The sequence below is a fragment of the Equus caballus genome, chromosome 7, assembly GCF_041296265.1.
Source record: "Equus caballus isolate H_3958 breed thoroughbred chromosome 7, TB-T2T, whole genome shotgun sequence".
Classification (NCBI taxonomy): Eukaryota; Metazoa; Chordata; class Mammalia; order Perissodactyla; family Equidae; genus Equus; species Equus caballus.
In genome coordinates, this window is record NC_091690.1 from 12,877,726 (window position 1) to 12,891,602 (window position 13,877).

General features: G+C 35.2%; 1 protein-coding gene and 1 long non-coding RNA gene across 2 annotated transcripts in view; one reads left to right on the forward strand and one right to left on the reverse strand.

Moving 5' to 3' along the window:
- Window positions 1-3,985: 3,985 nt before the first annotated feature.
- On the forward strand, window positions 3,986-11,699 carry LOC138924962 (uncharacterized). The gene is made up of 3 exons (XR_011440430.1): window positions 3,986-4,323; window positions 8,457-8,537; window positions 11,066-11,699. It is a non-coding gene; the product is annotated as an uncharacterized lncRNA (long non-coding RNA).
- The window catches only part of TMEM123 (transmembrane protein 123), a 53,639-nt gene continuing 44,188 nt past the window's right edge, over window positions 4,427-13,877 (reverse strand). The window contains exons 3-5 of the mRNA XM_005611537.4: window positions 11,142-11,453; window positions 9,818-9,971; window positions 4,427-7,011 (exon numbers count right to left, since the gene is read on the reverse strand). Coding sequence (XP_005611594.1) covers window positions 6,987-7,011; window positions 9,818-9,971; window positions 11,142-11,453 — 491 coding nt within the window. The 3' untranslated portion in view covers window positions 4,427-6,986. The remainder of the gene's footprint in view (window positions 7,012-9,817; window positions 9,972-11,141; window positions 11,454-13,877) is intronic.

Below are 13,877 nucleotides of genomic sequence, written 5' to 3' on the forward strand. Positions count from 1 at the left end.
GGGAAGGGGCATGAGGGGACTTCTAGCGTACTGGCAATGTTCTAGTCTTTGACTTGGGTTGGGGTTAGATTTGTTCACTTTGTGATAATTCATTGTGCTGTACATTTATGATTTATGCCTTTTTTCCAGTTTTATTGAGATATAATTGACATACAGCACTCTAGTTTAAGGTGTACAGCATAATGTTTGACTTAGATCTATCATGAAATGATTGCCACAGTAAGTTTAGTTAACATCCATCATCTCATATATAGATACAAAAGAAAAAAATATTTTTTTCCTTGTGATAAGAACTCTTAGGATTTACTTGTAACGACTTTCCTACATACCATACAGGAGTGTTAACTACAGTCATCACATTGTACATTACATCTCTAGTATTTATTTATCTTATAAGTGGAATTTTGTACCTTTTGACCACCTTCATCCAATTGCCCCTTCCTCCCAGCCCCACCCCTGGTAACTACAAATCTGATCTCTTTTTCTATGAGTTTCTTGTTTGTTTTTTTAGATAACGCATATAAATGAGAAATACAATAATTTTATTTCTCTGCTTATTTCACTTAGCATAATGCCCTCAAGGTCCATCTCTGGTGTCACAAATGAGAGGATTTCCTCATTTTTATGGCTGAATAATATTCCATTATCTATCTATCTGTCTGTCTATCTCACAATTCCTTTATCCATTCATCTGTTGATGGTCACTTCAGTTGTTCCCATGTCTTGGCTATTGTAAATAATGCTGATATGAACATTGGGGTGCAATAGCTCTTTGACATAGTGTTTTCGTTTCCTTTGGATGTATTCTTAGAAGTGAAATTGCTAACTCATATGGTAGTTATATTTTTAATGTTTTGAGGAACCTCCATACTGTTCTCCACAGTGGCTGTACCAGTTTACAATCCCACCAACAGTGCGCCAGGGTTCCCTTTTCTCCAAATCTTTGCCGGAATTTTTATCTCATCTTTTTGATGCTAGCCATTCTAATAGGTGTGAGGTGATATCTCATTATGGTTTTGAATTGCATTGCCCTAATAATAGTGATGTTGAGCATCTTTTCATGTACCTGTTGGCCATTTGTATATCTTCTTTGGATAAATGTCTGTTCAGATCCTTTGCCCATTTTTTAATTGGATATTTGATTTTTTGCTATTGAGTTTTATGAGTTCTTTATTTGGGATGCTAACCCCTTATCAGATATATGATTTACAAATATTTCTTCCCATTTAGTAGGCTGTCTTTTCTTTTTGTTGATTGTTTCTTTTGCTGTGCAGAAGTCTTTTAGTTTGATGTAGTCCCACTTGATTTTTGCTTTTGTTGCTTGTGCTTTAGGTGTCATATCCAAAAGACCATTGCAAAGACCCATGTCAAGGAGCTTTCTTCCTATGTTTTCTTCTAGGAGTTTTATGGTTTCAGGTCTAAAATTTAAGTCTTTAGTTCGTTTCAAGTTAATTTTTGTGAGTGATTTAAGATAGGGGTCTACTTTCTTTTACAAGTGAATATCCAATTTTCCTAGGCCATTATATTGAAGAGACTGTCTTTTTTCCATTGAATATTCTTGGCTCCCTTGTCAAATATTAGTTGACCATATATGCATGGGTTTATTTCTGGGCTCTCAATTCTGTTCCATTAGTCTATGTGTCTGTTTTTATGAGAGTGCCATATTGTTTTGATGACTATTGCTTTATAATATGGCTTGAAATCAGTAAGTGTGATGCCTCCCACTTTATTCTTCTTTCTCAGGATTGCTTTGGCTATTCAGGGTCTTTTGTGGTAATGTATACATTTTAGGATTTTTTCTACTTCTGTTAAAAAAACCCATTGGAATCTTGATAGGGATTGCATAGAATCTATAGATGGCTTCTAGCGGTATGGCTATTTCAACAATATTAATTCTTCTAACCCAAGAATATGGGATACCTTTCCATTTATTTGTGTTTTGATTTCTTTCATCACTGTTTTATAGTTTTCAGAGTATAGATATTCCACTTCCTCTAAGTATTTTATTGTTTTTGATTCTATTGTAAATGGGACTGTTTTTTCTTTTTCAGGTAATTTCTTGTTAAGTGTGTAGGAACTCCACTGCTTTTCGTATGTTAATTTTGTATCCTGCAATTTTACCGAATTTGATTAGATCTGTTTTTTGGTGGAGTTCTCAGGATTTTCTATATATAAAATCATGTCATTTGCAAATAAAGACAATTTTACTTCTTTCTTTCCAATTCTGCTGCCTTTTATTTCTTTTTCTTGCTTAATTACTCTGGCTAGGACTTCCACTGCTATGTTGAATAGAAGTGGTGAGAGTGGGCACCCCTGTCTTTTTCCTGATCTTAGAGGAAAAGCTTTCAACTTTTCACCATTGAGTATGGTGTTAGCTATGGGCTTGTTATATATGGCGTTTATTATGTTGAGGTATGTTCCTATTCCACCTAGTTTGTTGAGAGTTTTTATCATGAATGGATGTTGAATTTTGTCAAATGCTTTTTCTGTGTCTAGTGAGATGATCAAATGACTTTTCTTTCATTCTATTAATGTATCACATTGATTTATTTGTGCACGTTGAACCATCCTCACATCCCAGGGATTAAAATCTCACTGGATCATGGTGAATGACTCTTTTTTTGGTGCTCAATTCGGTTTGCTAATATTCTATTGAGAATTTTTGCATCTATACTCATCAGGGGCCTGTAGTTTTCTTTTCTAGCAGTGTCCTTTTCTGGCTTTAGTATTAGGGTAATGCTGGTCTTATAAAATGAGTTTGGGAGTGTTCCCTCTTTGATTTTTTTTAAAAGAGTTTGAAAAGGATTGGTGTTAACTCTTTAAATGCTCGGTAAAATTCAGCAGTGAAGCCATCTGGTCCTGGGCTTTTCTTCATCTGGAGATTTTTGATTACTGGTTCAACCTCCTTACTAATAATCAGTCTGTCCCCATTTTCTATTTCTTTTAGATTCAGTTTCATAGGTTGTATGTTTATAACAATTTTTCTATTTCTTCTAGAGCTATACTCAGCAGTGGACCAGGCTATGACTCAGCTCCCCTGCTTGGGAGGGGGTAGACCAGGCTGTAGGGCTGGTAAGGCGCTTTGTTTGAGGTCCTGAATCAGGCAGACCTGCAGCCCACCAAGTTCCCTGGTCTGTACGATTGATTCTGCAGATGAGTAAACCTGCTGGTTGTGATTGCTACACTTCATTGCTGCAGATAGGAACTCAGTCTGCCAAGTTCCGAGTACTGATTATTGCAAGCTCCTCCCATTTCTCCATCACAAGCAGATTCCCAGTGCTCAAGCTCTACCCCGACCCCACCTGGATAGCTCTGCAATCCCTATGGTCTGAGACTGGAGTGGGGGCTCCCAAGAAGCAATACACAATGCTGGGGCAGCTAGATGTTCACCCTGAGCTTTCTTTTCCCAGTGGGGTAACTGCAGGTTCAGGAGAGACCTCTTGGTGTGGTACTGCAGTGGCCTGGGGGAGGGGCAACGTGGTCAACATGTAGCTGCTTCTCTTACCCTTCTAAGGCAGTCTGTCTTGGTCTCTGAGGTGCAGAGTGGTGCTTCAGCCTTACCCCCACATTCCAGGATGCTCTCAATAGTGTCTTGTCCATGAGTGGTTAGTTGTTCTTGTGGGAGGAGCAAAGTCAGGAACGATCTTTGCTGCCATCTAGGTGACGTCACTCTCTTTGTATGCATAACATACTTTAATTTTTAGAAAATAATTAGCTGAAACTTCAAAGGGTACATTTTGTTTTTCTGGACAGATGTAATGTTTATTACATCTACTACCCTACCATTGGGCCAAGAACAAGACACACACCCAAGCCTGAAGTTGGTGGGGGAGTAAACTCTGCTCAGAGTGAAGCCAAAGCAAGGGTGGGGAGGAAGAATTCTGTGCAAATAATACTATGAGAGGGTACTTTTTATTATATAAAGGATTTCCTGTAGACTGCACCCTTTCCCCTTGGTTGCCTCATAATAACAAATCTTTCAGTCATTCTCAGATTAATTATATCCAGTTGTAAAGAAAAAAAGACTGTTGAAAATACCATACATTAAGGCAATTGCAGCTGATTTATAGAGGGAATGGTAGTTTTTTATTTCTACCACAAATATATTTTTCAAGTTCTACCCAGCAGAATAAAGAAGTCGCTTCAAATGAAAAGCTGTTGAGCAGTGCTTCTCAAACTTTGGGGTTCATCAGAATCACCTGAGAGGACTGTTAAAATGTTTATTGCCAGGCACCACCCCAGACCTACTCTGGCTCAAGAATTCGCACGTCTAACAAGTTTCCAGGTGATGCTGCTGCTGGTCCAGGAAGCCACACTTACAAGGCCAGTTAGCCTCAATAATCTGCCTTTCTATTTTGGGCTTTTTCTATTCTGTTAGTTTCTTTTGAGTTTGATGAAATGAAGTAAAACCACACACATAAAACTCTTAGGTGGAGAACAAAATTTTATTCTAAAAATAGATCTCAGTAACAATGAAATACCAAAAGCTGATCCTTATAATAAAAAGAAAAAAAACTAATAGGAATTTGCTTTAAATGTTTTTTTCTGAAAAATACAAAATGATCACTGTAATATGCTACCACTCTTATCTGTATTTGAATTATTCATTTTATGGATTATCCAAAGAAATTTTAAAATCATAGATTGGATTCTGCCTAATATTTAGACATACATCTGGATTGCTTTTATCTTCAAGTAAATACATTCTCAAGGACTGCAAACAAAATTGAACATTTGCTTAAGTAAACATAATCAGGAAGATACATTTATGCTTAGGAAATGTGCTCCAAAGCAGAATATTGGTTTGCATCACCAGTTCCCTCAATTTTTGCAGAGAACCAAAGAAACTGACTGCATTGAAGCACTGGTATTTGAAAATAACAAATTATACAATTTACATACAGAGAAAAGACATAACTAAATTATTTCAAACCCAAAGCACAGGAAACTTGAAAGGCAAATTTCGACATTTAGTACTTAAAAAGTGGTTTTATATCTTCAAAGTGCTAAAGAAGCAAGTATAGAAGAAAGTTTCAGGCCTGTCTACAAAGTTCTGACTGACTTGAAGTACTGAAATATCAAGAAAGCAGGAGACAAAACAAGTTAAACTGAAAAGGCCCCATTACTATAAAATATATCTTAGTACGTTTTGCAAAGAAATGAAAGCAGTGGTTGAAAGACCAGCTAGGGCTAAGTTAGTAACGGAGAACTTACCTATCATCCCACATTTCTCTTTTGAACTAATATAAACAGGTTTCATAATATTTCCTCCACACTGCATGTGTCACATACATCCCATCATATCCATATTTTGGATTTTTATCATCCATATTCATCATATCAATTGGCAATAATGCACAGTAAGTAAAATGATCCTTTTATATCAAAATTCCTGACATATGGCATTCTCTGCAAACCAAAAGCTGACCACAAAAGATACATTTAATTCATATTAATTGTAGGTACATGTTCATTAGGACTTCTCAGCTGATTTTTGGACTATCAGAAATTGGTGTGATTTACTTTGACCACCTAAGATAGAAATACTATCTCAGTATTCAGTATGACTAAATACATCTTTTGTCAAAACTTGACCCTGAGTTTTGAGTGTTGTAATATAAACTAAAACCGAAAACACTTCAAAATACCTTGGCTAATATTGGTATCCCTAAAATACTGTGCTTTTTCTCTCCATTAACATAATACATATGAAAGTGCCTCCTCTTCAGCAAGGGAGGAAGAGGAGAGGGCTGAAAAATACCCAAATAAAGAAGCAGGAAGTTAAAAATTCTTAAAAATTCCTGTTTTAAAACTCCATAGGAATCTATTCCAAAATACACTGGTGCTTTAGTATAAAAATGCTGTTTCCCCAAATCTTTGAGTAAAATCGATGGTGCATGAATATGCAACATTTTCATCCTGTGGGTTTAGTAGCCTGAGGGGGGCCCCCACAATCCCTGGCTTGATAAACAGAGCATTAATCTATAGTTCTGTGTATACAGTTCTAAATGTTGTTTTGGAAATCATATAAGGGGCTCTTTTTTTTAAAGTTAGGCATGTTTACACTACATTAAACATTTCTAGATATTGAAAGCAGCTCTCTATCTCTTAAAAATATTCACTAAAGATAAAATTAACAGCTGAGTACGAAATAATTTCCAGTGGTGACAATATTCTCACAGTAGCAAATAATCTAACTTATTTAATACTAACAACTAAGTTTTTAAACCATCATGTTAAACATTGCAATTACTGAAATCACATAGTGAAAAAAAGATAACCATATCAACTGCCACTGAAAGCTCAAAAGAAGTTATTAATAAACATACAGGCTCTCCAGTGGCTCTAACAGAGCTAAGCCCAGGGACTGTTTCTGGTTTCGATTTTTGGGGTGGGGGGGCATGCGTTTTGCTCCTAAACCAAGTACTAAGCTTTAAAACATATAAATTATTGATGTTTTCTGAAGAGACACTTAAACTAAAATTATGCTGAAGATCTGGTTTACTTGTATAATTTCTGCTGTGTGGCATTAGTAATTAGGATATATCCAGCTCTGAATAGCACTGAAGTTCTTCGTGTGAGCAACAGACAGTCAAAATCCTAAGTGTGTGACAAGCTCCTTATTTGTATGCCCAGATGGCACTGTGCCCTCAGTGATGATGTCTTCCGATTACTGGCCCCATGTGGCCAATGCCACGAAAAAAAAAGGAAACAGGACTTGTTTGTCTTACTATGTATTTTCGAAAAGTGAATATAACCATTTCACTAACTGTATGCTCCAAATGTTCATTAAAAAACCTAAACCAAATCTTTTTATCTTTAGTGATCATGAGGAATTTTTACACATTTATATAATACCTTGTAAATTATAGGCATGGCCTGTTTGTTCTATTTTCGAGGAGAGTATCATTTTAACCAATAATAAACCAAAACTAATTGATAGGGCTGCATCAATATTTCTTCTTTCCATTGGTCCTTGGATTTCCTTAAATGATGGCATCATGTTCATCACTGTAACAGATCAAAAGTCAAAATTACTCGATGTTTTGTATTTGTATCAAAACTACTTATATGTTCATATTTTTTAAGTAAAGTAACAAATAATTTCAATCTTTGGAATCAAAATTAATTCTCATTGCTTTGCATAAAGTTTCTTAAGTAAAAACACCCAGTAACTGTTGTGGCTGAAGATTCAAATGCTGGTTCAGGTTGTCAAACAGACCTACACTCAAATCTCCGCACTGCCTCTTAGTGACTGTGACTTTTCACCAGTTAGCTGTTAGAACCCTCTTTAAAGAAGAAAACAACCAAAACAACCATCATTTCTTGAGCATTTACTATGTGCCAGGTATTACACTACAGACTTTACATCCAGATCTCATTTAATCATCACAGTAACCCTATGCACAGGGCATTGTTAATGATTTACTTACTTTATTTACTCATTATCCTGTTTTACAGAGGATCAGAAGCTAAGCAAGCATGTGAACTCTCGTCTTGACCACTGTGCGCTGTGCAACATCCTTCATTTAAGCATGGGAAAGCACCCTGCTGGTCCACAGTAGAGCCAGACTCAAAATGAAGTCTGTCTGCCCCAAACCCCATCTCTTAACCATTTCACGCCACTGTCTCTTCATGCAACTCTAAGAAATATAGGAGCTAATATTTCAATCAGTGTTATTATCCACTAAATGAAAACTAGAAATGATCATTATTACTAGATAATAGAAGGTCTCAATTTCCTTAATAGGACAAACATTAAGTCCTTATTTATGGAATGCCATTTTTTATAACTTCAAAGGAACTACTGGCGTTAAAATGCACTATTTTTTTTATGTAGCTCTAAGAAAAACACAGCCAATTAAATTACAGCACAATGCTTTCTCATCCCACAGATTGTAAGCTACATCTCAATTTCAGAGGTCTTAAAATGTGGAAAAAAACAAAACCAAACATGTGTACTTAGATTCAACTAAATATGGTATTTTCACCATATACTGGTTGCTATATGAATAAGACTCCTATTACTGTCAAACTCTGCCTGTGCCAGCATAGTTCCCTTATAGGAATGAGGATTCTGGACTCTGACTTCCTCCACAGGGCATGCAACCTTATGTGGTCATGTATACGTGAAAAAAAAATGAGCCCATAAAGCTAAAATTACATACTTCGTAGTTAAGGCAGTTTAAAACGAAAACAGCACATTTTAATTTAATTCCTTCACTATTTTATAACTTCAACTACATCAATAAATATTAATATTATAAAAAAAATGAGCGGCATTTCCTATAATCGAAATGAGTCTTCTGTTTAACTGGTGAAATTTACCAAGGAAATAGATGATAAATATTTCTAGAAACACACAGTGGTTTTAAAATATATTTCAAGTTTTAATGCATTTCCCAAGTTAACTGTATTTAGTCACAGTTCCCTTCATGTATCTTTTTCTTTTATAGGTTGATCTAAAAGAGAAAAGAATGCATGTTTTTGAAGACAATTTTAATCTGGCAAAACACCACCTTGATATTCTTTTAAAAGTGAGTTTGATATGATGAATATATGGAAGCTAACTTTCAATTTAAAAACAATTTTTTAAAGTCTGGTTTTTTCAGTTTGATGAAAAATTTGAGAAATATTTTCATACTATATTCCCCTCCTGGAAATTCATAATGCATATCAACATATCAAAGGCTTAGAGAATTCTTGTAGTAAAGAAACCTGTTCCATTTTGCTTTGCTCAATCAGTATTTCCCAAATGTTACTGATGTGGAAACTCTGTGTAAGATACATATGTATTGACGACTTAAACAAAATGAATTTTGGAAAATGGTCATCTATTCTATGGTATTTATATATATTAACAATAAAAAGAATGAATTGGCTCTTGCAGATCTAAGACTCAAAAAATAAAAAAAACAAAAGAACTTTGTTGGAGTAACAAAAGCCAGGAGATGATACCTCCAAAAAGCCTAAGGCCTACAGAAGTGCATGAAAGGTGAACAGGGTTTGTTATCAGGACTTGTTGATAAAGCTCATTTGAAAAACACAGGTTTACAAGAGATAAAATGATAATCTATATTACTTCAAACAACCACTCACTGGTATAGTAAATTATCAGGAAAATGAGGCTGTCAGAAGAATTTCCATAGTTGGTCTTTGTCATAGAAAGCAAAAATCATGTTTTTCACCAAGGATGTTATTTTGTGTGTCATGTTTGTTGGCAGCACTAAGTCAACAGCCTCATGAGACCTGATATGGTTATTTCTTACGATTAGGGGTAAAAGCAAGTGAAAAGGGTTGGCTAAACTTGGGTCTCTGGTAAAAAATGACATTAATAAAATACAAACTTTTTTTTTTTTTAAAGATTTTATTTTTTCCTTTTTCTCCCCAAAGCCCCCCGGTACATAGTTGTATATTCTTCGTTGTGGGTCCTTCTAGTTGTGGCATGCGGGACGCTGCCTCAGCGTGGTTTGATGAGCAGTGTCATGTCTGCGCCCAGGATTCGAACCAACGAAACACTGGGCCGCCTGCAGCGGAGCGTGCGAACTTAACCACTCGGCCACGGGGCCAGCCCCAAAATACAAACATTTTTATAGGTATATATACCCATTTTCGTTTGCAAATAATTATCATCACAAGCTTCTACATAAGCAATTTACTTTGGATACACAAGATTAATAGGAATGTAACTCATAAATCTATGAGTTATTCATCCCTGAGATGAACACTGGCCCTACCACAATATTTTGTCATGATATTTAAATAAAGAAATACAGAAATAATAATAATTAAAAAGTTCTGGATAATTAAAACTCACATGGTTGTATACCGAATGCCTCTTCTTGAATAATATATTTTGCATCCCATGTAAAGAATAGATAAAATTCCCAGTGTTAATACGATACCACCAACAAAACTGCCAGTATCAAATTTTGATCCTTTATTTTCTTTGGAATTAATAGTTGCTGTGACTAGACGAAAACAAAACAAAATAAGCTTTAGCACTTTTAAAAACCATTTTAAATACGTTAAAACTTTCTGATTTTCTATATAACAATGCTCAATGGGGGATGAAGGGGAATCTAAGCATAGAAAGTTGCTCTCTAGCCTCCTTTGTGTCTAGTGACGGCCTGGCTCTAGTTTCTTCAGTTTCTCCAATACATCCCTTAAGGAAATCCCCAGGGCCTGCAACCCCAAGATCTTAAAGTGGTTCATGGTGCTGGACTTGGGTGGACTACCAAAACCTCAGAGGCAGCACGATTTGGGGAATTTTTTTCCTTATAAATCCTCTTAGGAGTTCATGCTTTAAAAAAAGGTCAGGGTAACACAGCTGTAATCTTGAAACTGGACCCAATTTGAATAAATGTTTCTAACTGAAATTTCTCGTGAATTTTGAATAAACTGGGAATTTTAAGTATTTTGATTTTATCAAGAGCCCCTGAGACATTAAAGTTAATTTTAATACACAAATTATTGTAATAGAGAAAATACACTATATGGAGTAGAAATAATATAAAAACACACAAAAGAAACCATAAAGTCTGCTATTTGTTCTGATAAATGTAATCATTAGTTTTTAAATAGAACTTCAATTTTGGATAACCTAAAAGAAAATCATCTTAAGGTTTCTGAGTTCATGGTTTCACAGGCATTCTATTTTAAACAAATGCAAAAAGTAAGGAGTGCTGAGACTCTCATACTACATATGTGATTATATCTAACACTGTTTAAAAATACCTTAATGGCACCAATGAATTAAAACCAAAGTTCACCACGATTTTGGTTTAGAAACCACGTAGACTGAGCCTGCCTAATTCCTTTCTAGAATAAGGTACAAAGAGTTAAAGGTATGACAAATTTTCAAACCATGTAAAATAAAATTCTCTATTAGTATAAATTACTTATTCACAGATGGTTCTTATACAGTCATTATTTGGCATGATTAATTTGGAAACTCTTTTTTAAAGGGACAAGAATACTGGGTCAATTGACTCTTTTCCTAATCTCTACAACTAATTTACTTAATAGGAAGTCATTGTCTAAATTTCTGTGTTTATTTTTGCAGAATGGAATAATGATGGAAATGTGGCATTTAACAACTATTCTCAGCAGAAGAAAAACAGGTCCATTTTCATACATACTTGTTACTGATGAAGAGACAGATGTCACTGAACCATTGTGGGTGGTAGTCATCATGGAACTATTGTGGGTTGTGGTCATCGTGGATGTTGACATCTGGGATGTATTTTGTGAAACACTTGTTATTTTGGGTGTAGACTTTAAGGTGGTGGAAGTCATTTTTGTTGAGACCCCCGGTGTTGTCATTTTAGATGTCGCTACGGGTTTCAAAGTGGTGGTTGTCATATTCTTTGAAGAAAATGGAGTTGTTGATGGTTTCACAGTGCTGCTGGAAGATGCATTTATATGGCTGGAAGACACATGTGTGGTAGTCCCTGCAAGAATATCAAGAAGCATTAAAACTGGAGCTATGAGTTAGGGAATCAAGATCCCACTTCACTGTGACCTTCATGGTCACGCATAAAGAGGTCTAAACAAATAAGCGGCATGAAAGATATTTATCAGTCCATTAATACTTTGCACTATACGGCAATAAAATATCTCAAACTAGTAAAATACAGGAACCAAGCCTAGATTTACATAAAATTAGAAATTTTTGTGAAGAAATAAAAAAAATAAAACCCAGAAGATTGAGTTCCTTTAATTCAAGAACAATGTCTTAACCATTTCTGTGTCTGCACATCTTATCATACTTCATGTCACAAATATTAGTTGGATGGATGAATAAACTAATGGATATAAAAAGGGTTTTTAAAGTGAAAAGTTTAAAGTTTCTCTGCCACATCCTTTTAAAGAGTTTTGAGGACAAACAGGAGCTACATGTTTCTAAGCCCCCAGCGGATGTTTCCTTAAAACACTCCTAAAAATAAAAATAAATTTCTTTTGATTCCCATTTAGAAAGGTTTCTAAAAAAAAAAAATATATATATATATATAAAATATGCCCTATGACCAAAAGCAAACCTTTCCGTCTTAATAATATTATTTCATACTCTATCTTTGTTGTAACTCCAGAACTCAACTGACATTTACAACTAAGGGTACTTTAGTATAATTGACTGTACACTAAATTATTATAATTTAGTATACTCTGTCTAGGGAATGAAAAATTTTATATCTCTTTGCCCTTTTAATATGATGTAATTTCTTTCTGTATTTGTTTCCTGTTCTCAAAGTTTATCTGCACATTTACTAGTTTCTTATATTGCCTATATAATCCCATTTTACTCCTTATGTCCAAGTACTAAAGTGGAAAGAATTAACCACCTGGCTTGCCTTCTCCTTTCCCCCAGGGAGAGCAGAACGATGCCTTCAGGGACCCTGCCCCACCGCTGTTGTCATACACCAAGAGTGATTACTTCATATATTATCACCCTATCTTCCACAATTATTTTGGACTTTTTCTTGGAAGACTTCCAATACTTATTTTCAATTTAGCTGTAAATGTGGGTTTTAACAGCACTGCTTATCTACATATCAACTTTTACTACTCAAATTCCAATCACATTTTCTCAACTTTGAGTCTCCTTTGTGTGGTCTCTTCCACTGAATATTATCTAATTAAAAAAAGAAGACCAAAGGAATTAATACTTTTGTACTATATAGACCAATAAATTATAATTATTCAAGTAGATGATACAAATGCCATGAATTTCAACTAATCTTTTATTATTAAATTCTGAATGCTTTATATAGAGATATAAGTAATACACTTTAGCACTGAAATAATCACCTTTTATTTTAAACCAGTGAATGAATTCTATTGTAATGAAATTAAACACAGCAAAGAACCATCGTTTATATCATATCTTTAGAACAGAATGATCTTTACAGAGTAAAACAATGAACACAATGCTGCTTTGGATTCAACACACACACAGCCTACTCCCCTCTCCCTGTCATAATAAGAAATTCTTCAGAGATATTGTACAAACTCACATGGGCAAAAATAGGGAGCTGTAACAAGTTAGTTCTCCACTAAGAAAGTCCAAATGTGTTAAAGAAACCGCTGAGCAGCCAAAAATTTCTACAAATTGACAAAACAGGCAAATAAGTTTTGTATTCAACTGTCTTTCATGATGTTTAAATGTGTAAACTGCAATGCAAGGATGCTCTCTTCAAGGTCAGAACTCACATCTGGTGATCCAATGCCTCTGTCTGTAATATAAATGAATGGTCATTTGTGCACTTCTGCAAATGATACCAGCCCACCACGGAAGTCTGATGTCTTCCCCTCCTTAACTGTTCAGACACTGACTGGTGCCTCCAGGGGTGGCGCAGTGAGCACCTGCAGAGACGTCAGAAGAACAGACCATCCACGCAGGGTTTGCAAAGCGTTAAGCCCTATCTGACTTTGCCCGTCTCAGCCAGTCTCCTCCAGCCTCTGAGAAGCACAAATTGTAAAGGGGTGGGACGTGGGCAAAATGGGTCAAAGTGGTCAAAATGTACAAGCTTCTAGTTATAAAATAAATACGTCATAGGGATGTAATGTACAGCATGGTGACTATAGTTGATAATATTGTAGTGTATATTTGAAAGGTACTAAGAGAGTAGGTCTTAAAAAGTTATCACCAGAAAAAAAATTTGTAACTGTGTGGTGATGGATGTTAATTAGACTTATTGTGATCATTTTGCGATATAAACAAATACCGAATCATTATGTTGTACATCTGAAACTAATATAATGTTATATGTCAATTATATCTCAATTTTAAAAAAGTACTAAAAAAGAAATCAAAACAAGAGAAAGAAGTTGTAAGAGCCCGAAGAGGGTATGTTATTGGAGAGTGTCAGTGTGCT